We start from the raw sequence: 27,697 nt of genomic DNA on the forward strand, positions 1-27,697 counted from the left end.
AGCTAGCAGGAACAACCCCACCCCCTCGATGTCTAGTTTTCTGAGCTCCTGGACTCCCTCTCCTGATCTTCTGCTTAACTGCATTCAACAAGCACAGTCCTTACTAACCTCTGATTAAGCTATCACATGTAAATTAGGGTCACTCACTGGTCTTTCAAACTGACATCAAAGCAAAGTCTGTGCCCAAGGCAGTAAAGATAAAAATAAAAAATACAACAACATAAAATGAAAAGTCAGATCAATAAACAAATGAAGCACGGAATTTATCAAAGTGAATTCAAGTTCTTTCCCAGACTTCTCATGGCACTCTGAATGGCACCTAGCCAGCATCTAAAGCAACTCCCCTCTATAACATTAACTGATTTATTGCAGCCTTATGTCTCCAGCCCTGGGAAGGGCTCTGTCCATTTCACGCGCAGCCTTTCTTCAGCTCTTGCTAATTTAGATTCAGTAGCCCTTTTCTAGTTGCTACTGCAAGGAGGTTTCAGGTCATGCTGATGTCAGAGGTCTGGAATTCAACTGTTATTCTACTCTGACACCACTGGGAGGTGAATAATACTATGGGTCAGACCTATAACCTCAAAGTAAGGTTGCAAGAAGTAGTTTGTAACTTGACGTGATGGATCTGGCTGATGAGAAGATCCAGAATTTAATACAAAGAACAGTATGTCATATACTGAAAACCTACCATCTATTCAGTCATTTCTTCATTTAACTGTGATTTCAGCATTTTTAAATATTCCTCTATCAATCAAGGTATTTAGTGGAAAGGAATTGCCCTCCAGAATATGACAGAATAATGACGTTTTGGATACATGTTCAACCAAATTCATCCCTATACTCCATATAACTTGATGGAGTTACACAAGGGGGGGATCTTGATCCACTAAAATATTGAAAGTCAGTGTGGAAATGATTATTTAAACATAAAGATGATATTCGGCGCTATTCATACACTAAATATTTATTTTCAAAATATGATACATATGCCATTTAAAGTGTAAAATACACACAGAGAACATAAATGTAACATCCATTTCATTTTAATAACCTTAGTTATAGGTTACTGGAACCACCGACTGCATGTGCTGCTATAATTTTACACCTCAGTGTTAAACCAAGCTCCACACTGTTCCTACTAACAAGAAAGCAGTTAAACAAAAAAGCAGTACCTTGTTGGAGTAGTTACATTTTATTATTTACTGACTAAAATACCTTCCTGCTAAAGGTGCTGCAATACCAAGATGTTTGGTCTGGAGGATTATCTGAGACTTGTAAGGCCTTGTGCAATACTAGACTTATTTTTAAGACACTGAATGTGCCTCACATTATGCCCAAGAGAGTACCTTAAGGATAAAGAGAGTTTTGGTTGATCATACTACTGTGCATGGGAGGTATGGTAAGCGATCCAGCTCCATAGCCTTTTTCATTGGTATTTTATATACTATATAATAAAATATATTATATATGGTATTATATGTAAAGCTAATGCTAAGATTTTGTAATTAATCTTTGAAGCAAAAGAATCTTAAACCATACCAAGGCTGCCTGACTCATATCTCAGAAAGAGCTTTGAAAGACTGAAGAAGGCAAGATAGGAAGCTTTGTTTGTTTGTATTTCAGTTATTTAATAAGAGTGAGGTCCAGTCCGTGAATGCTAAATTTCAATGATCTCTATCATTGCACTCTACCTTCCCTGTCAGGAAAACTAGACTGGACATGATTCTCCTCAAAGCCTATCATTATTTTCTTAATATCAGAAGCTTCAACAGAGTAATAAGGCTAATGGTTTTTCCCACTGCACCCTCTATCAGTCCCCAGCCCTGTCAACTAAGGACCACCAAAACCAGACTTGGATTATAGTGTTCCTGCTGTAGCACTGGACATCTTTTCCCTTTAACTATTTGACTGTCCTTGTTTTTTCCCTATTGTTTCCATACATTCTCATTTAACAACAGGGCCTGGGAATAGGCACCTGACTCAAAACATTAAAGCAGCTGACCTCTGAAAACTAAATGGGTGCATCTACATGTTCATTAATGCACCGTAAATACAGCGAATTAATTTTAGTACCTGTAATAACAGGTACTAACTTAACGCGCTGTATTTAACACTATTGTGCAGTAGTGCTGGTGCATGCTTTTTTGTGATGTTAATGAGCAGTAGACTAATTCTACTATGCATTAGCACGGTTTTTGTCTGCTTTGCTAATGCACATAAAATTAGTCTACTGCACATTTAGTGTCTCATGTAGATGCACCCACTGAGTGCATAATAAATTATTTAAAATGGAAGCTTTGTGAAAGTTTAGTATGATAATGAAATTGCTAATGTAATGAGACACAAAAACACACAAGTTTTCAGCTGTTTTATCTGAAGCCTTGGTAGGTGTTTCAAGATTTGGGTATGGTTCATCCTACCACCCAAACTTCATCTGGGACATATGAAGCACAGTTATAAGCAACAACAAAAATTAGAAAAGTGCATCTCAGGTTTTGATTAATAAAAGCTCTAATAACTTATCTTTTCCCTTGTGCAGTTTTCACAATTAGACAGAACTGACTAAGCACAAGGCAATTAAAGCTGCATTTTCTTATTGCTGCTTTATTCATATATATTCTAAGGAAACATAAATATTGCACATGCATCCTTTATTCTTTGGCCAATACTTTAACACTAATACAGATACAGAGGTGTTTAAAAACCTTAGCTCTACTGTCAGTATAAATAGGATTACATTAAACAAGTTTAAAATGCCCAGCAAAGACCTATTTAAAATGAGCCAATATATTAAAAGAACAGCTTACTTACCATTACAGCTATCACTAAAATCAAAAGGAAATAATTAAAACAAAAGAATCCTCCGTTATTGTAAAAGATCCAGCGGCTATAGTGGCTGAAGGATGCTCACCAGCGGGACATGCTTGTCATTGAAACAGAGCATGAGATTAGGAAGAGGATTTCCTAGTGAATCACTGAGAAAATTAGGTCATCTTTCTTACAGCTGCTCTCCTAGAATCCCTGAGCCATTCAGACCTGGAATCTTGTGACCTCCCAGTGCTTTTGTTTCTCATACAATTCCCTTTAAAGCACGCAATGTGATTCCCAGAGATGAGGAGAGCACCAAACTAGGTATGTTTTGATTAGTTTCCAGCAATGAAAACTGCAGAGATTCCAAATAAGAGAAAAAAAACTTACTCCCCAGTACCAATGTCTTACAGAGGCTTCCTGTTTACACAGAGCCAAACTTTCCATTGAGCCTGAACATCTAAATAATTACTTTATTTTGAACACTTTGGCCGCTAGATGTTTTACAGTGTGTCAAGGTAAAAAAACATAACTAAAGTGATGTAAACAATGGAATAACTAATTTCCCATAAATTCACAATGAGAGTAAAGGAAAAGATTCTTTTAACACAGTTGAAGAGATTCAAAGTGCAGTGTGCGCTAAGCACTACCACTGGAGACTGAAACAGAGAACCCAGCTGGCAGCTGAGGCACATTTTCACATACTTGTCACCCACTTCTTACTCTCTTAATTCTTCCTTTGAAAAGTGCTCCTGCTTGCAAGCTACATCTACCAGCAGATGGAGATCTAGGAAGAAGAGGATGTATTTATTTAATATAGCTCCCCCTTCTCACTTGCTTCTTACCTACCTCCATTCATAGCAATGGTTTCAAGTCTTTTCTACTTTTTGGTTGCTGATGTGAAATGCAGCCAAGCATACTACTTCAGGAGTTTGATGGCCACTGCTCAGAAATACTGATTATTCAAAGTTAGCATCTTTTCAGACATAAAAAACATTATCCTTAAATGCAAAAGATGAAGATTTTTGTGGGTGATATTTTTACTGTACCAACTGCATGGTTGGGAAAGATTTAGACACGCTTCCAGATACAGGTCACCCCTTCTTCAGGTTCTTAGACCTAAAGAAGGGTGCCTTATACTCAAAAGCTTGTCTAAATCTCTCCTAACCATGCAGTAGGTCTACTAAAAAAATATCACCCACAAAAATCCTTGCTTTTCATATATTCCCTGGAGCATTATGGCTACAGCATCACTCTTAAAACTGCCATAGCATTTCTCATGGGGGGTGGGGGAGGAAGTGACACAAGGGGGGGCCTGCCACTTGTCACCCCCCCACAAACTGTACCACCCCAGTCTCAGGAGGCACCAGTCACCCATGGTATCTCTAAATGCTATTTCTCTCTCACACATCAATCTGCACTGAGGTAAAGCAATACTTCACAACTGACTGGAATGCAGCAGAACTTATTAATTAACAGAATTTAATCCTTTAAAAAATGTGCTCCCTGGTCTCTTCCTACAATCCAGCCCTCATACAAACAGTGGGCAATGGGATAGCAGAATGTGCATTATTCAAACCAGCAATTAAGTGTCCTGAAATGAAACTAATTTTGGGAAAATGGACCAATGCTCCTCTCTGGAACACATCGTTCCAGAGTACAGACACTCTATCTTCATCTGCAGGGCTAGATTAAACCAAACAGATGCCTAGCACCCCAGGTCCTGAAGTCATTTGATTACATCAGAAATTCACACTTCATTGATGTAATTTCTAGACTGGGGAGAAAATCTTATAGATGTGACCTAAGTATAATGTTAGTGAAGTCTGTAAACAACCTGAAATGATCTCTAAAAATATGAACTATCCCCATGTAGCTCAATGTGGTAACCACTCCAAAGTCATTGCTCTGGAAAGTTTCTCAACACTGCCTCAGCAAATGCCTCTGTAAAGCATGGAGTGAACAGCTGATCATGTATCCCAGTTACTGGGACAAACACTGGGGACCACTCTGCTCACTTCCAAGCAGTGCAGACAGAGTATTCGGAAACAAGTTTTTTTCTCTAGTTGCTACTAAGGGAAAGGGAATCCCTTTGTTATCTGCGAGGGACAAAAGGAAACAACAACTATTTACCAGACAGCAGGGATGTCAAACATAAGGCCTGCAGGCTAGATCCAGCCTGTGGAATCATATGATCTGGTCTGTGGGTTGCTGGACAGACCCAACATGCCAATTCTGGCCCTGTGTGCCACATGTGGTATGTGGGCTAGATCTGGCTGTGTGCCTTGCACGTAGCATAGGGGTGAGTCTGGAGGACACAGTACATGTAATGCCCTGCTGGACCAGATCTGAGAGCTAGTTCCAGGGCTGATCCAAATCAAGTGGTGCTGGAACTAGCACAAAGGGCAGCCTGCCACGTGCAGAGTGCATCCCAGATCAACCCTCTGTGCTGCATGCCCAGGAAGTCAATCCCAGCCTGGCCCTCGAACCAACCCAGCAACCCTCACTTAGGGGCTGGATGAGTTTGACACCTCTGCCATACAGTAACTCACTGGATCTTTAAGTTTGATGTCCACATGGATCCACTTTAAATCTGTGCAAATCACAAATATGCAAGGTCAGATTTATTTTTAACAGAAGTTTCTGTTACGGCCATGCCTGCAGTTCTCATACCTCTCAGTCTATCACGGATGTCAAAGGACAGAACAGCTACAAGCGCCATTACGTTCCTTCATCAAACAGAATCTCAAAGATTCAAGACCACTTCATGCAATAATATGGGATAGAACTTAAGGGTGACCTTATCCCGATGAAAAGCAGTGAATGAAGGGCCCTGCAATAATGTCCTGTATTTTGCTGCTACTTCTTGCTGTGGTAATAGCCACTACAAATGCCATCTTTATGGACAGATGTTTATGGCTGCCAATATACATGCTCAGAGGTGTTGGGAGATAGGGGGTGGTGTTTTAATTAGAGCAGTTCCCAGGCATCTGCTCTAATTAAAACACCACAGCATCGTGTGTATTAAGCCCTGCACATTTAAAAATGGCCACAGGACATTTTATCTAAACCTCATTTGATGAGGTTAAGTTAAAGTACCCCACAGCCATTTTTAAATGCATGGGAGCTTAATACACATGACACTGAAGTGACGCTGCAGCATTCTAATTAGAACACAGAACAGACTCGATTAATCTGCTTGATTAATCAAGCATTCTAATTAGAATGCCAATGATCATGTGTACAGACAACTACAGCTTTATGGATGGATTGTACAAAATGTGGAAAAAGCCCATAAGGAAATTTGACTTTGCAGAGAGTATGAAAACAACATGCCCATGAACCACTGGCTGATACATAGGGATGATCATCAGATGGAACTAAGAAAAACCCCAATCTCCTTAGGGAACAGATAGCAGAAATATATGTTGCAAAGTTGCCTATACTAGGTGATTCTTAACCTTTTTAGACCCAAGGCATCCCTCAGAAAGCGCTGGTTCTTAGCTTTCACTCATTTCTTGACTATGGAAAAAATAATAAATCACAGAACTTGTTGCACAGAACTCAGAAAGACTGCAACAACTCAGAAATTTTTTGACACTATGGATTCCTATTGAAACTTTCTGGGTTGATCTTATGAATCATGTCTACCTATCATGGCACCCTGGTTAAGAATCACGGCTGTAGAGAATCTCTTCTACTTTTTCACATAAGTCAGTCTAACAGAGGTCCTTCTACTTTGCAGAAGAATAACAGCTCAGTATTTTCTCTTTTGAGAGGTTCTCTAACCAGTGTCCTATCTGCCAGGTGGAATGAGGCCAGGTTGGGATGTGACATTTGGCCTTGGTTCTAGGAAACTTTATTGACAAAAGCCAGATGTGTAACCAAGAGATTTACCAGTTCTAAGTACCAAAAATACCTGGCCCAAGGCTCATGCTACAGTGTGACCCATCAGCTGGGGCACATAAGCAGTGGTATTTGGAAATGTGCAAAGGGCTAGAGGATGAAGTTTATTACAGTCTGGAAACACTACAATGGTAGGTAATCTGGAGCCTAACAACACTCCCATTAATTCTATAGACTGAGTCAAGGTGAGTGGTCTCAGTTGATCCTTAGGCCCAGGGTAACAAAGAGATGGAGTTTGAATTGAGTCAATGACTTGCTATGAAGTTATTTTCCATAACTTTATCCAAAGTCACTTAAAGTACAGCAATTGGGACAATCATACCCAATGTATCACAGGTTAGATAGCTAAAAACCCAACACCACTTTGCAAATGTTAGCTTTAGTATCTACCCTTAAGTTACTTGTGAGGAAACCTGTATTGTGACCTCACAAGTTTAGAAGGCCTATTCAAGATGAAGCCATGTGTGTGAGGGAGTGAGTGTGGCACTGTCATTCTGCAATGGGTTTCCGAGTTGCTTAAATTATTGTAAAAAACTCACGTTAGAGCCGGTAACTTTCCAGATTTTCTCTTCCTTCAAGAATGAATATTTGGAAATTTTGAGAATGAACACTCCAGTCATATGCAGCGAGTGAAACAGACACAATTTTGCCATATAAGGCAAGTCTTTTAAACAGCTCTAGTTAGAGCAGTGGTGCTCAACCTTTTTGGCTGCTCGGTAAGATGGGCAGTGTCTGATCTGTCCACGTGCTGGATCTGACTACTGGTCAAATACTGACACCCAGGGCAGTCATGCTAGGACCCCAACCTGGCTCTGTTGAGGGAAAGGGACTGGATGCAGCCCCAGCCTGGTCTCATGAGAGGGAAGGGAGGGGTGTGGTTGGCCCTGAACCAGTCACAGGGGAAGAGGTTGTGGCCTGGCCCTGATCCAATGCGGGGGTTGTTCCATTCCAATCTGGCCGTGTGGGAGGAAGGGGACATGGCCTGGCCCTGACCCACCACACAGGGCTTGGGGTCTGGGAATTCAGTAGCAGGGAAGGGTGGCTGCCTTAAATGCCACCACTCCGCCACTGCCAAATTATCTGACCTGTGGGAAGCCCAATGGGCTGGATACCCTGGCTCCACTGGCTGCATTTGGCCTGTGGGCTGGAGGCTGAGCACCCCTGCTTCAGAGTAGCTTGGGTTATAAACCTGACACTTGGCAGAGACAATAAATTAGACGTACTTTTCAGTGGTTGATGCATTTCATTTTGGATGATTTAAGTCACTAATTAAAAGAGGTACTTCCCACAAGTGCTGATTTTCCTGTATATACAATACAGGTTTTTAAGATAATCTTATAGTCCTATCAGTAACTGGTCATGCACAAGTTGCTTTCAATTTTAAAAAAATGTCATTTAATACAAGGCATGACACACATCCTGGCTGATTCTAAATAAGCATAAATACACATTCATGAGTAATGATACATGAATATGCATACATGTGCAATGAGGCAGTGGGTCATGGGCACCTTGCTTCCTACAATATACAAGACTGAAAATACAGCTTAACCAAAATATGGTCCAGATATTGAAGACCTCTTCCTCATGCAGTACTTTATTCCTGCCTTGCCCATTGTGTAACATTCAACCTGTAAGCTATATGTGGCAGAAGTCAGGCAGAGTAGATCAATTATGAGCATGTAGTTACAGACTTCTGTATTGAATGCAAAAGGACAAAGTTAAGATTGTATGAGTGACATCGGGCATTGCCTGAATCTCGAGTTTTATAAAAACGTACTGTAAATAACAAAATAGTACCAACCCCAGAATGTCCCTTTTTAAGAAGCAAAAAACACAAAAAATATATAAATGAATACATCTCGTGGAGATATTTGCTATGTATCAAAAATATGATGCTTCTTGTAGCTGGTATATGCTATGTGACTATAGTCAATTACTATTAGCCTCAAAAAACCAGAAAATATCACTATATAATCTTAATGTCACTCTATACGTGACATTACAACTCAGTCCTTAATTATATGGTCATATGGAAATAAAACATAACTATTTTAGGACAGTATTTGCTAAACTTATGAAAGACTAATATGTAGTGCCAATAATGGCAGTGAATTGTACACAATAATAAAAGGGAAGTCTCTTTCTTTCCTTTGTTCCTGCTGTGTTTTGCATAGGGTTTTAGTGATTTTTTTTAAAGATTTCTTTCAAAAGATATTCTTAATTTCTTTTTTGTTACTGTGTATAGGAATTTAGGAGAATATCACTATACTAATAGATTACAAATGATGAAGAAGCTTGTCAAAACAGGTTGGTCCACCATTTGTCCTAAAGATAGACTTTGGAATCACCTGATCTCCCCTGAAAATCTGTTCCACAGCTGGAGGCTCTCTTATTAAGAATGCTTTGTGCTCAGTTCTCATATGTTTCATTCTGGGCTTTTTAATCTGTACTAACCAATAGGAATGCAGAAAATGTAGTCTTTGATATAAACTGGAGGCTCAATCAATAAATTGCTTTGAAAATTAAAACCAACGGCTTAAATTGGCATCAGAAACTGTGTGGGAGCCACTGCAGGCACTTGAAATCAAACCTACTGTGCTTGTAAAAGCCTAAGTCAAGTACGGGTAAGGCACTCAAGCAGCTGCCTTCTATACCAGCTATGGCCTGTGTATCTTCATCTTCAGCTTCAGTTACTTTAATCTGTGCTAGCTGGCAGAAATACCCAAGTCATCTGCCAGGTAAGGATACCCAAAGTACAGTGTGCTCTTGGCACAGCTCTTCCATAATCTCCAACTCATGGGCTGTGGGGGAAAAACTTGCTCTTGGAATTCAAGTAATTTAGCTGAGGACAGCAAAAGCTGCAAATGGTTCTCCCTAAGAAAAAAATCAAGGCTGATCTGAAGGAAAAAAGACTACCTAAATGGAAATTTTTAAATATTTTTAATTGCTGACTACTTCCTGTCAGGAAATCACAAAGAATGACTTCCCAGTGCAGGTAAGTAGATCTGAGATTGTAGAAATTCCTCAATGGCTGGTATGCTGTTTATTCACATTCAGATACAGCACATATGCTTTCCAGCTATAGAAACTATAAAAACTCATGTTCTGTTTGTTACATTATTTTTCTAGGGGTTTGAATAAATATATATGTTCCACTATTCTAACTGGAGGTGTTATTTTAAAATGATTTAGTTAAACCAATACTAGATGTTTTTGTAGACACTTGCAATTGTTTTAAAATTAGTGGTTATATCAGTATAAGTCAGGTTTATACATCTACATTTGCGTGCATATCAGATAAATGCATAATTCACTGAACTGTACAAAACAATACCTATCCCAACTTTTTGCCTATTGCTTACATTATTAACAAACTTTAGTTAACTTCCTATTGGTCCAATGCATAAACTGGTTAAGTGCATAGGTTTGCTGGGTTACATAAGCATTCTTTAGTTCCACTGCTACTTTATAACTGGTCTCTGTTTAACTGCTTAATTGACAAAACTGTTTAGGTCCTGTCTGTTTCAAGACTACTGGTTTTCCTTACAAGCTGAACAGATAGAAGACAAGTTAAAGGGAGGAAGTATTCAAACACAATCTTCCTCTGATCTGACTAGGTCAATTTAAAACAAAACAGAACAAAACAAAACAAAAGATGGATCACACAGTATCCTTTATGGTAAGGGTTGCCAAAATATGGAATGGGCTTCCAAGGGAGGTGGCGTTTTCCCCTACCTTGGAGGTGTTGAAGAAGAGATTAGACAGGCATCTGGCTGGGGTTACTTAACCCCAGCCCTCTTTCCTGCCTGCAGCAGTGGTGTCAGACCCAATGATCTACCAGGTCCCTTCTGACCCTAGAAATCTATCTATGATTCTAAGTATTAAACTGGTGAAACTTTGGATGCACCAGGCCTAAAAGGATATACTGGTTTATATATACCAGGCCTAAAAGAATATACTGGTAACATTGATCACACCTTGGTGACCATCCCACTTTCCCAGCAACTAGTTTCCAAACACAAATAGTAGTCCTTTCTTTCTTTAAAAAAAAAATCCAGGTGTTTAGCCTTACAATATTCCATATCAGATAAGCATTTTTCTACCCATAGGGAAACGCAAGCACAGAAATTAATTTCCCAGTGATAACAGGTAGGATACCAATGAGCTTCAAAACGAAGCCAGAATTTGGTATTGTACTTTAACCAGAACCTCTCCTCTGAAAACAATCTCTATCAGGAAACCCAAGAGTGGGTATCACTTTGCTGGCAAGAGGCAGGCTGACATTCCTCATTACTCAGATAAGTTTTGTCATAAAGAGTAGGGATTTAACGTATATAGCATAAACTGTCACAATCTACTAGAAACTAATCCCCCCACTCCCACTTGTCCTTCACTGCTGGCCTTGGAACCTTCCAATTAAAGTGTTGCTTCTTGACCAGCATGAGATGAAGCCTCCTGCAGGAACTGCATGTTCCTAGTGACCATCCTGGCTGTTCCCCAGAACCACTCCAAAGCACACCATGAATCTTTTCTGTGCTAAAGCCTTTTACTTAAATTTACATTTCTTTTAAGTTATTACATTTTGCAAGAAGTTTGACCACAGATGCTTTGCTGCCTATTTTTTCTAATTAATTTCAGCAATTACTTTGGCAGTTTGACAACCAAGCCCTTGTCTTGGTATTTTAGTAACCACTTCAGCCAGAGCCTGTTTTTATTAACTCAGTGCTCATCTCAACAATTGAATGCCTGTCTTGGAGCACTGGCATCTGTCTCTTCTGCTCAGCACTTTGACATCCAAGCTCTTGGACCAAGAGGGCCAAGTTAAAAACTTGGCTTACTGGTATAGTTCCTTCTCATACAGGAATAAGCAATACAGGGACAAGCACTTCTGTCTTAGTATGGTTGTTACTAGGGCTGTGCGAAGCTTCGGTCCCTGATTCAATTGGGCAGAGATTCGGAGATTTGGTGGCCAAATCTCTGAATCCAAATCGAATCAGAGGACCCTTTAATCCCTCCAAATCGATTCAGAACCCTGAATCGATTCAGAGAGATTCGGGGATTTGGACGTAGATACAGCTTTAAATGATTTTTCTACATACCTCTAGGCAGCAGGGGCTCTGAATGCTGCAGTGCTGGGGCAGATGCAGCATCCCACAGAAGGATGGGGGGCTCCCCAGCACGCTTGCCAGCAGACCCGGAAGTGGACCAGAAGAACTTCCGGTCCGCTTGCTGGTCCACTGTGGAGCATGTGCCCTTTGGGGCTGTCGCCCCCCCCCCCCCCCCCCCCCCCAGCTTGGTGACTGGTGCCTCCTGGGTCTGGGGTGGGGGCACCCGGGGTCCCCCTGCGGCTGATCACTGAGCTGGGGAAGGTATGGGGGGCCCTCAGCGCGCTCCCTGGCAGACCCAGAAGTGGACCAGAAGTACTTCCAGTCTACTTCTGGGTTCACTGCTGAGCACACTGGAGAGCTCCCCATGCTCCTGTGGGATGCTCCATGAGCCCCAGTACCACAGTGATCATGAGCCGTGCCTGCTATTTCAAGGTACGTAGAAAAAACTTTTAAAGCTGTGCCTGTGTCCAAATCACTGATTCGCCAAATCAGGGACAGTGATCTGAACCAACGGATCGAATCACTGTCCTTGATTTGGGCTGAATGCAAATTGAATAGGGCCCATTTCGCACAGCTCTAGTTGTTACTACATTGCCAGTATAATTATTTCCATTCCACTGTCTTAACTATACAGCTTCAAAACTTAGGACTAACTCTTACCAGGGGACTTGCCCTTCTGTGAACTGCTTCTTCTTTCTCTGCATTTGGCTTGCATGGATGAAACTGTGTCTTTGGCAGATTTGCTCACTGGCCCCACCTCTGAAATAAGGAATCCTATTTGTTCTGAAGAGACAACCGTCTCTGATGTATTGGTTTGACATTTAATACTTGAATCCACCTAAAAAAAAAGTTAAATCCCACTCAATACTTCAACCACTTTAGGAGATTTAATGTAGATTACTATCTTTCCCACATGGGAGGTTTATTTGAATGGACATTCAACTAACATAGAACACTCCATGGTCCTGGATGGCATAAAAAGGAAGTTTGTCCAGTTCCATTTTGTGCCTTCCAAATGACAAGCTCAAATAAACTCAATTGCCTGAAGTTCCAAAATATACAGAGTTAAAGTACACATCTGTTTAATCTTTGCCTTGTCCCCAGAGAGCTGCCAACAGCTAAAATAAATTATCTGCAAGCACTCCAGCTGTATTCACTGTGCTGGGGAAAGTGGGCTATATTGGATAGCAAAGGGATCAGTTGAAATGCCATTTGCTTGACAGAGCTTCAATTATTATATAATGCTACCTGGATGGGCCATATGTCTATGGAGTGACAGGGAAGATAAGCCTGTATGCCTTATCGCCATGTGTGTGACCTCTGTGGCAGGCCAGTAGGGGGAGCTCCTGCGTTGAGCCTCCCACCTCACCACGCCTGTCCACCTTCCGGACTCCACGTGTCTCTCCAGGGGCGCCTATGCCCTGGCCGACCCCCTTTCGAGCCCCACTGCAGAGTCCGGGAGGGGGTGGACGGGGTGGTGAGGTGGGAGGCTCAATGCAGGAGCTCCCCCTACTGGCCTGCCACAACCTCTACATGTGGGATTAAAAGTAACATGTACCTCAAGAGATCTAGTAAGCTTCATTTCAGTAATGAACTATGTAGGTTATGTCAGTAGCAGGTCACAAATGTCTTCAAACCATGGGGAATGTAAACGGTTGGGTAGGAGGTAAATGTGGGTTTTGAGTTTAATGGTGAATAAATGAAGGGGCTATGATATGAGTGAAAGGGTTGTAAAATTTTCTAAATGTAGTGTTTTTTATGGAGTACACTAAGAATTTGATTGTTAACCAGTTATATATATGTAGCCCCAGTTTAGTACAGCTCAAAGGGAGAGTAAGAGTAGCTATATTACCACTCAAAAATGGCACTGTAATGTTTGAGTGGTTGTGCGTGTGTGTGGATTCAGAAGTGTGTGTCCATGTCCTGTAGTGTGGCAAGGACTAGTACCCAGAAGTGTGTGCCGATGCGTTGGATTCAGAAGCATCTGGGCGTTGGTCTGTTTCATGCCCAGAGCTACGCAATAATCTGGGGACTCCACGGGGGTTGCGAGAACTCAGATCTTTGTTAGAAGAGCCCTGTGCTCTGTGCTGCTGCTGTTTGCAGCTGTGGCACTGCGTGTGCTCAGGGCCGTAGCAAGAGGCAAAGATTTCTTAGGGTGAAATCTTTTATTGGGCTAACGGTATAGTTGGGATGAAGTGAGATGAGTTTTCCAGTGTAAAACATCCCCCCCTCAGGTCTCTGATTATAGGAAGCTGGGCACAGCATAGGGGAGGGGGTGAGAGAAATCCCCAGGTGTAGCAGGTGCACAATTAGCAAAATAAACTAAGCTAAATACTGGGAGATCAGGGCCTATCAAAAGCGGGGATGGGGAGGGTCAGTCTCACCTTCCTCCTGTGGAAAGAATTCAGGAGTTGGATAAATTATATTGGGCCATGTGAAATTTTCCCTGCACATGGAGCCTCCTCACTCATCCCCACTACAACTTGTGCTTCAACCTGTGGGAACCTGCAGGTCGTTACAGTCTCTGCTGAGATGCAGATCACACAACACCCATGCACATATTGCCCGCCGCTTATAAATTTATCAGGGGAGGACCGCCTATAAATTTATCAGGGGAGGACAGCAGGGAATTGGGGATGCGCTGTTTACCAGAGCACCCCAGGGAGTAACCAGGAATAATGGGTGCAAACTAGTGGAGAGTAGGTTAGACATTAGGAAGAAACTTTTTACAATAAGGGTGGCCAGAGTCTGGAATGGGCTTCCAAGAGAGGTGGTGCTATCACCTAACTTGGAGGTCTTCAAGAGGAGGCTTGACAATCACCTGGCTGGGGTCGTCTGACCTTGGTCCTCTTTCCTGCCACAGGCTGGGGGTCAGACATGATGATCCATTGGGTCCCGACTCTATAATCTATGAATCTATGAAACTCTGTACTTCCTCATTTTACAGATTTTGAATTTTACTTAACCTGAAATCCTGGAAGAGCATAGCTATCACTGAACATCCTTAACTCTGGTAGGTAAGAATTCTGTCAATGATTTTCTTAAGGTTTTTTAAATTATATATTTTTTCTTACTAGAGTTAATCATTTGCAGATTTGTATACCACCTAGTTTTGCAAATGAGATTCCTGTGGCATAATGCTTATGATATATATATGCTTATGTATACTACAAGATACTATGCAATTCCTAAATGCTGCTCCCCTGCCTGTACAGTGTTGCAGTGGAATGGTGATTAGGATCATACCGTGAAATCTCTGGATTGTGCATTTGTTAGAGCCAAAGAACTCACTAGCAGATTTCAGTCTCAAAATGCTGGGAATGTTATTATGTGTAGTTAAAGCAACTCTAAGCATGTGCGAGAAGACTGCTTTAGTATTTTTCCTCTCCAGACTTCTACCTTCCCCCACAACATACAAATCACTTCCCTTCAGTTTCTATCCTACCTTTTCTATCCAATCCCCTTAAGCCAGTAGCATGTAAAAAGGTTGCTTCTTGCTGTCAGTGTCTTCAGTTGCTGCATATATATCTCATAAGCAACAGTTTACTGAAAGATCACATGCCTCCTTGATTATAAAACCTAAGCTGTATCCTTAACAAGACCCTCTTCTCCCACTATACTCTTAAGCCAACTAGGCTTCTTGTCCTTTCTTCTTCCCGGCCCAATTAATCAGCACCTCTTTCATGTGAGGCCCCTCTATCCGCAGTCGATTCCTCCACCACATATAGGTACCTTAACTTTGTGTTGCCTGATTGTCAGAGGTGTAAATTTAGGCCCCCAAATCCCAGTTCACATTGGGAGTAGGGAGATGAGTTCAGACCATACCAGGAGAGGGCTTATTCTCTCCAGATCCTGAACATTCAGAGAGTCCCTGCAGGTTGGAACAGGAGTTGTAGGAGGGGTAATTTGGAGAGTGACATCAATAAGCTTCCAGGAAGCTCCATGTTCTAAGGGAAGTAGGCAGTAATACTGAGTACAATGCACCACATGGCTGCAAAACAGCAGCACTGAATATAGTGCACTGAAATAAGGATCCAGTTTCTACAATCCAAGTGGACTACCTTTTATATTGCATAGAGTTTTGTGCACGAAACAGCAGAGAGAAGGGCTGGGATCCACTCATAATGGCATAGCCTCTCACAGATCATGACTTCCACATGGAAGTAAACAGGGACAGGGGCTGAGACAGAACCAGAGGGGCAGAGAGCCCTTGATCCTGAGCGTTCGGTGCATATCTATTTATACAGTTTAAATCTTTGTCGAATTACTGTGTTTAATTTGACTTTCCCAAAAGGCTAGTAGGCACCTGACACTCAATGAAGTAAATGTGAAAAAACTATGACTCCTTTTCTGATCCTGGGTTTGGTTCCTTAGTAGGAATATAAAACATAGAAAGAGCTCACTGAATCTGGCTGCATCTACATGAGATGCTGACTGTGCAGTTAGCTCTTTACTATTGTGCAGCAGAGTCACATAGCACGAAGCATGTTGCGACACTACTGCACAATAGTAATGAGCTACTGCACAATCGGTGTCACCTAAAAGCCATTTGATGATGCTACTGCGGAGTAACTCGTTACTCGCAGTCATTTAGTACTTGTTTATACAAGTACTAAATGACTGCACAATAACAACTGTGCAGTCAGTGTCTTGTGTAGATGCAGCCTCGGTCAATCTTAAAAATGCTGGTTTTGGGAGGACTGTCTTGAAACTCCTGGCTCAAATAACCCCATATTTGGATACTCCCCTCTCCCCTGAATCAAGTCTCAAAGAAATCTAAGAAAGAATGAGGATTTTACGGCAGTTAGGCGAGTTGACCTTTACACTTGAAAAACATTCTCAGAGCCATGTGAAGTGGCCATTCATCTCAGTACGATCATCTCAGCTGAGTGAGAATTTCCCATGTATTAATGAAGCCTCAAACAGCAGCTCTCAGGTACGCCAGTAAACTGCTACATTAATTGCTGTAGTTCCTCCCATCTCTCTTCCCTAGTGCCAGTGCTAAAGGCTCTATGATATGCCTCAAACATGGCTATTCTCACTTTCTCAGCACTGCATGACTGGCAAAATTATTTTACCATGCCTGCTCTCCATTCCTCACAGATGAGCAGAGCTTTTCTGGAGGCTAGCTCACACTGGGTACAGGGAGAAAGCCCAGCCCTACCACAATTATAAAAATGTCTCTATGTGCCAAGAAGAGTTTAGCACCCCACAGAATGACAAGGTTCTTTAGATCCTAGTTCAGATTTTACTCAGCTTCTACTTTCCCAAAATAAAAATCTTTGATTGAGACGAATTTGTAGTAAGATACCTACCCACTCTTTCTGGCCAACTTCAGATTTGAACTAATAACTGGTTCAACGGCTGCAACATAGCCTCCTTGAGCTGCCCAGATTATATATAAACTGACAGGGTGGAAAATATTTTGGCTACTGCCTATGTGGAGATCCCAGTTCTATTTGAAATATAATTTTTAACATGTTTGCTCCTGAAAGGGATAGTTGGTGCCATGCACTAGACTAGGTAAGTATCAAGCAACTGAAATAATTCTGAGCATTATAGGCACGTCCAGGCGAGCATGCATGTGCAGTTTGCGGCATGGCAGACTGGTCTGTCATGCTGCAAACCACACACACCAGTATTCACCACTGCTAATTTGCAGCACAGTGGGACTTTTGACTCTGGGATCCCCCAGTGTCAAAATTCCAGTGCCAGAAAAGGCACAGTGGCACATGTGGGCAGCAGACTGTGCTGTCTGAGACTGGAGCGTGGCCAGTCAGAGCCACACTCTGGCTGCTGGCCAAGATCTACATGCCCAGATTACTGCTGCTGGAGCCCTGGAAGGCCCCCAGGACCCCAGGTAAGGGTTCTGGGGCCAACCCAGGTGCTAGCCCCAGCCTCCCCAGCAGTGGCGTATGTATGTATCACTGCTAGTTGTGCCCAGGGAACTCATGTTTCCGTCTTATAAGAGCACTGCTTTGATCCGGTGTGCATAAAAAAAACTGCAATAAAATGTATTAACCTTAAAAAAGGCTGTCGTTTTGAGGGACTGGTTTTAATGACCGTAAGTTCTGAACACTAAAACCTTTTTTTTAAACGCCTTATTCATGGAAATTTAGGGTTGAAAGGGACCTTAGGAGGTCATCTAATTCTATCCCCTGCTCAGAGCAGGACCATCCCCAATTAGATTATCCCAGCCAAAGCTTTGTCTAGCCTGGTTTTGCAAACCTCCTAGGATGGAACTTCCACCACCTGTCTGGGTAACCTGTTCCAGTGTATTACTACCCTGCAAGTGAGAAAATTCTTCCTGTCTAACCTAAACTTCCCTTGCTGCAACCTGAGACCATTGCTTCTTGTTCTGTCATCTGCTACCACTGAGAACAGTCTAGCTCCTTCATCTTTTGAACCCCAGCCCCCTCCACGTAGTTGACAGATGCTTTTAAGTCTCCTTATCTAGACTCAAAGCAGCCCAGTTCCTTCAGTCTTTCCAAGTAAGTCATGTCCCCTAGCCCCCTCACCATTTTGTTGCCCTCCACTGGACTCTCTCTAATTTGTCCACATCCTTTCTGCAGTGGGGTGCCCAAAACTGAACACAGTACTCGAGCTGTGACCTCACCAGTGCTGAATAGAGAGGAATAATCACTTCCCTTGACCTACTGGAAACGCAACTACCAATACAGCCCAGTAGCCTTCTTGGCAACAAGGGCACACTGTTTGCTCATATTCAGCTTATTGTCCACTGTAACCCCCAGGTTCTTTTCTGCAGAACTGCTGCCTAGCCAGTCCACCCCCCAGCCTGTACTGGTGGATGGGACTGTTCTGTCCTAAGTGCAGGACTTTGCACTTGTTCCTGTAGAACCTCATGAGATTTCTTTTGGCCCAATCCTCCAATTTGTCTAAATCACTCTGAATCCTAGCCCTACCCTTCAGCCTATCTACTACTCCCTCCAGCATGGTATCATCTGCAAACTTGCTGAGGGTTCACTCCATGCCATCTTCTAAGTCATCGATGAAGACATTGAACAAAACCGGCCCCAGGACCAACCCCTGGGGCACTCTACTTGATAATGGCTGCCAACTAGATGTTGAGCCATTGATTACTTCTCTCTGAGCCCGATGCTCCAGCCAGTTTTCTATCCACCTTACTGTCCATTCATTCAGCCTGTATTTCCTTAGCTTGTCTGCGAGAATGTTGTGGGAGACCATATCAAAAGCCTTGCTAAAATCAAGGTACACCACACCCACCAGTCTTCCTGCATCCACAGAGCCAGTCATCTCAACATAGAAGGCAATCAGGTTGGTCAGGCATGACTTGTCCCTGATGAATCCATGCTGACTGTTCCTAATCACCTTCTTCTTCTCCAGATGCTTAGAAATAGATTCCTTGAGGATCTGCTCCAGATTTTTCCAGGGACTGAGGTGAGGCTAACTGGTCTGTAGTTCCATGGATCCTCCTTTTTCCCTTTCTTAAATATAGGCACTATGTTTGCCCTTTTCCAATCATCTGGGACCTCTCCTGATCACCATGAGTATTCAACGATGGCCAATGGCTCTGCAATCACATCAGCCAACTCCCTCAGCACCCTCGGGTGCACCCCATCCAGCCTCATGGTCTTGTACACATCCAGCTTTTCTAAGCAGTCCCAAACCTGTTCTTTCACCACTGAGGGCTGTTCACCTCCTCCCAAAACTGTCCTGCCCAGTGCAGTAGTCAGGGAGCTGACCTTGCCTGTGAAGACTGAGGCAAAAAAAGGCATTGAACACTGTGAAAGTGTGTGTGTGTGTGTGTGTAACTTCAGCCTTTTCTGCATCCTCTGTCACAAGGTTGCCTTCCCCCATTCAGTAAGGGACCCACACTTTCCCTGATCCTCCTTTTACTAACAACATACTAGTAGAAACCCTTCTTGTTACCCTTCACATCCCTTGCTAACTGCAACTCCAATTGTGCTTTGGCCTTCCTGACTTTATCCCTGCATGCCCAAGCAATGCTCATATATTCTTCCCTAGTTATTTGTCCATATTTCCACTTCTTACAAGCTTCCTTTTTGTGATTTAGTTTACTGAAGAGTTCCCTGCCAAGCCAAGCTGGTCTTCTGGGATGGTTTGTTCCTGCACTCTCAGTAAGGCTTCTTTGAAGTGTACCAGCTCTCCTGGATTCCTCTCCCCTTCAGACTGGCTTCCCAGGGGATCCTGCCCATGAATTCCCTGAGTGAGTTGAAGTCTGCTTTTCTAAAGTCCAGGGTCCTTACTCTGCTGCTCTTCATCCCTCCTTTCCTCAGGATCCTAAACTCTTATCATCTCATGGTCACTGCTGCCCAAGCTGCCATCCACTTCTACATCCCCCACCAATTATTTCCTGCTTATGAGCAGCAGGTCAAGAAAAGCGCAACCCCTAGTTGGCCACTCCAGCACTTGCACAAAGAAGTTATCCCCAATATTCTCCAAAAATGTCCTAGATTGCCTGCACACTGCTGTATTGCCCTCCCAGCAGATGTCAGGGAGAATGAAGTCCCCCATGAGAACCAGGGCCTGTGATTGGGAAACTTCTGTTAGCTGTTTGAAGAAAGCCTCATCCACCACTTCCTCCTGGTCTGGTGGTCTATAGCAGACCCCCACCATGACATCAGCCTCGTTCCTTTCCCCTGAGACTCTCAACAGCCCTATCTCCAGTTTCATTCTTCCAGTTTGGGACTTGAAGGAGATGGAAGCTCTTAACCTTGACTATACCAGAGCTCTGGTTCTGTTATAGTATAATGCACAACAGTCCGAGTGTTCATAAGGTACAATGCACTTTTGACCAAATATAAATCATAAATAAGGCTAGGATTTGGGCACCCTAATTGTTAGCAAATTACACAACAAAGGGTGGGGTGTACTGGCTGAAGCATTGGGCCCGAGGGTACTAATCAATGGCTTGATGTCTAGTTGGCAGCTGGAATCAAGTGGAGTGCCTCAGGGGTCAGTCCTGGGGCCGTTTTTGTTCAATATTTTCATCAACGACCTGGAAGTTGGCACAGAATGCACCCTCAGCAAGTATGCAGATCACAGCAAGATTCAGGGAGTAGTAGATAGGCTGAAGGGTAGGGCTAGGATTCAGAGTGACCTAGACAAATTGGAGGATTGGGCCAAAAGAAATCTCACAAGGTTCAACAAGGACAAGTGCAAAGTTCTGCACTTAGGGTGGAACAATCCCATCCACCAGCACAAGCTGGGGGCTGACTGGCCAGGCAGTGGCTCTATAGAAAAGAACCTAGGGATTACAGTAGACAATAAGATGAATATGAGCCAACAGTGTGCCCTTGTTGCCAAGGCTAATGGCATATTGGGCTGTATTGGTAGGTGTGCTGCTAGCAGGTCAAGGGAAGTGATTATTCCTCTCTATTCAGCACTGGTGAGGCCAGATCTGGAGTACTGTGTTCAGTTTTGGGGCCCCCACTACAGAAAGGATATGGACAAATTGGAGAGAATCTAGCAGAGGGCAATGTAAATAGTGAAGGGGCTGGGGCACATGACTTATGAGAAAAGGCTGAGGGAACTGGGCTTATTTAGTCTTGAGAACAGAAGACAGAGGGGATTTAATAGCAGCCGTCAACTACCTGAAGGGGGAAGTTGAAAAAGGATGGAGATAGACTGTTCTCAGTGGTGGCAGATGACAGAACAAGGAGCAACAGTCTCAAATTGCAGCAAGGGAAGTTTAGATTGGATATTAGGAAGAATTTTCTCACTAGGAGGGTAGTAAAACACTGGAACAGCTTACCCAGAGCGGTGGTGGATTCTCCCTCCTGGGAGATTTTTAAGACCTGGCTAGACAAAGCCTCGGCTAGGATGATTTAGTTGGAGATGGTCCTGCTTTGACCTCCTTAGGTCCCTTTCAATCCTAATTTTCTATGATTCTAGGGAGGTGGGGGGGACAGCAGGGAGGAGTTACAGTGGCAGCTGTCAGGGAAAGTTTACAAAGCATGCTGGCTGCATGCCTACGGTAAGCAAATAATAATCAGGCCAAGTGCACTTCCCTGTTATGAAACATTGCTACATGGAAGCTAGTTTGGAGGACTAATGTCTTCATCCTTTTTTGTAAGCTAATGTTCTGTGCTGAACTATATTTCCCAAGATTCCCATGCTTTCTCACATAATACAAGGCATATACAATAGGCTAGATCTCAATGGAGTGATGCAGATTTCATTAGCTGAGAATCCACACCTACCAACTTAAATCTATTCAATTCTATTTTCTTAATAGTCTTAACTTATGCAATTAAGAATTTGTAAGCCCTGCTACAGTGTGGTTATCACAGCAAAATATACTGTATAGCAGGGTTGTCAAAGATCTGGCCTGCAGAACCCTATCATCTGGCCTGCAGTGCTGCTAATGGGTCTTGGAGTAAGCCCACATGCTATATGCTGTGTGCTGGATTGGCCCTGCATGCACCTTGCAGGGTGGACATGGGCTGCAGTGTATGGAACCAGGGCTGGCATGCACTACACATGGTGCATGCGGTTGAGGCGGGATGCACCAGACAGGCCTTGCATGCTGAGGTTGGTGTGCAGCCCAATCTGGCCCATGAATTGACCCTGTGCCATCCAGTCAGCCAGCGTAACCTGATGAATTTGACACCCCTGCTGTATGGTGTTCTTTTAGTTCTACACTGCTTACCTGCTGTAGATTGAATGGCAGTGCCTCATGAACAAACACCACTGAAGACTGAGTCGAAGTATGGCTCAGCTGTTCTTTCAGTTTTGCATGTGCTTCCTGTGTGGCTGCAGGTTCCTGCACCATTTGTGTAGCAGCAGTCTCTAGAGACTCAGTGGCATGTATAGTGTAAATAAACTCAGGTGACTGTGGCAGAGAACAGGCCATTGCTTGATCTGTTCCCACCACAAATGACGTAATATCTGAACCTACAGGAGTAAGAGGCTCCAGCTCACTGGCCTGATTTGAGGAAGGTACATCGCTATTTTCAGGAGTAGCTAGCAGCCGTTGGCCTTTGTTAGGCTGTGGCGTTGAACACTGGTTCTCCATAGGTTCCACCTTCACCATCTCCAATTTGGGAGAAGAATGCATCTCATCTACAATCTGAAAGACAGCCTCTAAGTTTACTTCTGTCTTCTTGTTTTCATCAGACATATTGCATGGCCAGTTGGATGGCAAAAATTCAACTGGATATGACGACTGCATTGGAGGATTCTGTGGAAACAAATACAGTGAACTGTAATAAGGATAATATACCCTACACTGTAGAATATTTAAAACTCTTAGTGCCGTTTTTTTTTAGGACTCACAGGCTCCGAGAACCTCAGAGCACAGCAGAGACTTCCCATCTTTTCCTTCTTTAGCTGAGTCATTACTATACTCATGATTCCTTTCTTGTTTTGGCTCCTCAGAGCAATGCTGGCACCAAAGACCAATGGTGGCAATAAAAATAATTATATGCTAATATATAACGGTAGACTTGCAACTGCTCTAAAAATAGCAGCTCTAATTGCACTGAGCATCTCTGTGAATTAACTGCCAGAGCAGCTGTAACAAGAGGAGGTGAAAACAATGAGGCTTTTCCACTATAAGTCTCCCAGTTCCATCTTAGGTTTCCAACCTAGTACAGGAACCTCAGTGTCCCACTCCTCCAACTCCCAGGATGAGAATTTGAAACTACAATGTTCCAGTAGTATAAGAGTAATGTTGTAGCCATGATGGTTCAGAAATTAAGTGAGAGGCAATCATTTCTGAGGGTGATATCTTTTACTGGACCAACTACATAGCTGCGATAGCTAAACAAGCTTTCAGAGCAAGACATTCTTCTTCTCAGAGCATGAGTCCTGAAAAAATGGGCCATAAAGAGTAAAGTTGTTAACAGATGAAACCTGATGAAGAATATCTTGCATTTGAAAGCTTGTCTAACTTTAACATGAGCTGGATAATACTAATAAAGAGATAAACCTGCCCTGGAGTGGCATAACTTTAAGCCACCTAAAGTGCGTTTAAAGCTAATTTCAGGTGTTAATGTGTAGATAATCCAGGGGCTAAGAGCTCCAGGAACCATCTAAAATTAGTTTATAACAAGGCCCTTACACTTTAATTTTAGGTGGCTCCTGGAGCTCTTAATCTCTGGATTGTCCACACATTAACACCTGAAACTAGGTAGGGGGCTAGATGAAGTCCCATGACCTGGAGCTTCTTTCCTGGGGCAGTGGCAGTAGCTCCCCCAAAAGCACCTTCCCTCACTGCTCCCAGCTACCCTGAAAAGTATGACCAGCACCCCCTACATCCCAATCCCAACCCCAGTTTACTGAAACATGAGACCTTATTTACTTCTTTATTTTTTTTTTCCTACTTCTTTTTATTTTATCCTTCAGTGGCTCTATTCCTTCATTTCACACCCCCATCCACATTTCCTTTCCACCTTCCATTTCATTACCCACCACCATTCCATTAACTCTCTACCCCCCAGCTTCATGTTCCTGCCCCCTCCCCCCCCAATACATCTCTCACCCCTCCCCACTCTATCCTGGGTCACCAGCTCTCTAGTAAGAACTAACTCACTGCTAGAAAGTTTCTAGTCCAGTCCTTGCTTGCCAGCCCTCTAGTGGTAAATCACAGTTGATTGGGAATAGTCAGAGAAGATTTTGAGCCTTAAGATACAGGTAGACCATTATCTGGGCTCACAGGCCACATAGGGAGTTTTGGGGAGCTGTTGTGGGCTGGGCAGGCACCCCACTCCATGCAACAGTACCCCAAACCTCTGTACACAGGACGGGGGCTGTGGCAGGGCAGGGAGCTGGGATGGGAGTGGGTGAGCTGGTGTGGGCAGTGGTGGCAGAATCTGCAGGAAGGAGCCACAGGGCAGTCCTGGTGCAGGCTCTGGGTTCCACTTTTTCCCACCATCACCCAGTCATCACGGCCAGGACAGGCGAGTCCAGAGCAGATGCTGCAGGGACCCTGACCCCCATCGCAAGCTGGGCTAGAACCATGTTTTGTTTTGTTTTGTTTTTTTTAGGAAAAATTTTCATGTCAAATAAGCCAAATCAATTCCAAATCCATGAGTCATTCAAGAACCGTATGTGGCCCTGCTACCAGCAAGCATCCTCCACGTATGCCTGGGGCTTCATATGCTTCCAAATCCAGCCCAGGACATGGGCCCTGCCTGCTGCTGCCAGCTTGAGGCCCTGAGCAGGCAGCAGCTCCTTCCCACTGCTGTTGCCACCAGCCCCAGCCCCAGAGACACCTGCCGAGACCTGCGTGGCCAGGGCCCAGGTCCCAAGCTGAGTGCACAGCCCTAGCCCCAGCCCATCCCATGCAGGATGTTGGAGTCCCTGCAGAACCCGCTCTGGCCACGATGAGTGGCAGTAGGGGGAAAAAGTGTGACCCAGAGCCTGCACCGGGGCTGCCCTGCAGCTCCTCTCTGCCACTGCTGCCACCTCCAGGCCCCCCAAGTCCACACGGGGCAGGCCAAGGCTGAGGCTGTGCACTCAGCCCAGGGCTTGGGCCATGCCCACATGGGTCCTCGCTGGTCTCCATGGGGCCAGGGCTAAGGAGCCGCCACTGCCAGGCTTACCAGAAAAAAGGGAATTTAGCTGTGGAGCCACCGCAGTCCACTGCACACCCAGGGGTGGCAGGATGCACCACGGGCTGGATGATGCCTGGGCCAGGTGAGAATGAGGGACCCGCCAGGGGCTGGACAAAGTTCCTCCACAGGCCGGACCTCGCCTGCAAGCCGTATTTTGCCCACCTCTGCCTTCAGGTGTGACTGCTCCAAACTCAAGCTAGCACTAACACCAAACAACATTTGAGGAGTTCAAAGTGCAACGTGACAATGACCTAGGAGTCGCTCTCACAAAATGATAACCCTGCAGAAGTCAGCTATTCTTTTATATTGCGGTTACCTGATCCAGAGCAAGAAGGTCATTAACTGGAACATTTGATATTTTTACTTGAGGACTAGGAAGAAAAACTTCATATTTACACTCTGCTGTTGTTGCAGTCATTTTTATAGTCAAGTTAATTTCACCAACTCAAGTACATCCATTTTGGGATTCCTTAGGCCTCCTCCCCATAGCCACACAGCAGTATTTTATTTTAGCTTAGTGCACTAACCTGGAAATAGTTGCAGTGGGTATAGGTAGAAGCCGTAGGACTAGCACAACCACTCAGAGGATCTATGTGGGTAGTTGGTGCGCAGCACTGTAATACAGCTGAAAATAATCCAACCAGAGAAGTTATCAAATTTCTAGAACCTCTGTACTGATTCTAGGTCCTGCCCAGACTATATACATTAGTTTATAAAAGTTCATATCTACCCTACCTTCTACCCTGACTGGACAGATCAATATTGGTGCTGCAACCTCTCTTCCAAAAATACAGCATTACTCCCCTAAGGGATTTAAGAATCACATCTGTCATCTCAAATAATGCTTATTCTGTATATTTCAGATCTACAGAATCCATTGCTTTTAGTGTTAACGTTATTTAGTGAATAATTTGACAAGACCACCCCATAATACACGCTAAAGTTTGGCCCAAGAAAGAAGCCTAAGATTAATATTGCATTAGAAATAAATCTACATAAGTAGTGTACTGAAGTATAGCTCTACTCTGAAAAAATTATTTACAAATGAGGTACAATGGATTCTACTTTACTGTTTCTCAATGACTATCAAATGTGCTTAGTTTACAAGTAAATATAATTTATAGACAACCAGCCTTACACATGCCAAGGGTCAAGAGTCATCCTTGGTAAAACTACACTAGTGTCTATACCAGGGATACGTGTGGTCCAGAAGGCAAACTGGATTTTTGGATCGTCTTATTCTTCACTAACAATATTTTTTATTCAGATACAAGTTACTTTCAAAGGGTTTACACAAGCATAACCATCTGGAACTAGATAAATGTCTCTGGATTTGCTGTAAAAGAGAACAGAATCTAGCTTAACCTTTTAATTTTGTTGGCTTTCCCAGGATACTAAGTAGTAAAATCTTGGTTCATCTCTAAAGTCAACAGATATAAATGTACACAAAGCAGTAAGTCTGTTTATTAAGAAGCTGTGTATCTATATAGTCAGGTTTTTCAGTGGAACTGGACCCATGAGTCCGGTTCCTGATCAGTCCTAAATGCTTCATTTATGGCTAACCAAGTGTAACTTTTTCCTCCTCCTTGAAGGCTACATCTACATTATATGGTTAAAATACTATTGCACAAATAATCTAATCCCATATGTGTTCTTTCTACAATCACAGGAAATAGAGAATAGTGGATTTGTTAAGAAAGTAGCTCCTTACAGTGTGCAGAAGAAACAATAGTGGATAACGGAAAAGATAAAAGCACTTGGAGAACACTGGGATAAAGATTTCATAAGCACCTAAGATCGTATATCAGTTAGGTTCCTCCAAAAGGGAGAGGAGCAAGCTATGACATGTTTTACAGCAAGGCTGTCCAATCGGTGACCCACAGGTTGCATCTGAACTATGAGTGGTTAACACGTGGCCTGAGGTAGCCAGTAAAGCTGTGGAAGAGGGTACTGCCTGCACTACCCATGTGGCAATGGCACAGGAACCTGTCCTGCTAGCACCACTCATGCAGCCGGAAAAGTCCCAGGTGGCCTGCACAGAATGTAGTCTGTGTGGTATACAGCTCCCAACCACTCAGAAGTTGGACCATACAGCCGTGTCTTATAGAAGAGCAGTAAGTTGGTTTTTTTCCTGAAAAAGCTGTCAGCTATTTCACTGATGCTAACACAAGCTCTCAACTCCACATTGGTGAAGTAGCAGAGATGTAAACAGTAGCTTACATTTTCTGTAGTCTCTTATAGATTCATAGATGTTAGGGTTGGAAGGGACCTCAATAGATCATCGAGTCCGACCCCCTGCATAGGCAGGAA

General features: G+C 43.4%; 1 protein-coding gene across 1 annotated transcript in view; it reads right to left on the reverse strand.

Annotated features, from left to right (window-relative positions):
- Positions 1 to 3,527: 3,527 nt before the first annotated feature.
- Positions 3,528 to 27,697, reverse strand: part of HSF5 (heat shock transcription factor 5) — a gene marked incomplete at its 5' end in the record, with an annotated part of 26,468 nt that continues 2,298 nt past the window's right edge. The window contains 4 exons of the mRNA XM_006036986.1: positions 3,528 to 3,595; positions 12,486 to 12,663; positions 22,480 to 23,010; positions 25,915 to 26,012. Of these exons, the coding sequence (XP_006037048.1) occupies positions 3,528 to 3,595; positions 12,486 to 12,663; positions 22,480 to 23,010; positions 25,915 to 26,012 (875 nt within the window). The remainder of the gene's footprint in view (positions 3,596 to 12,485; positions 12,664 to 22,479; positions 23,011 to 25,914; positions 26,013 to 27,697) is intronic.

Source organism: Alligator sinensis, unplaced genomic scaffold, assembly GCF_000455745.1.
Source record: "Alligator sinensis unplaced genomic scaffold, ASM45574v1 scaffold367_1, whole genome shotgun sequence".
Taxonomy (NCBI): Eukaryota; Metazoa; Chordata; order Crocodylia; family Alligatoridae; genus Alligator; species Alligator sinensis.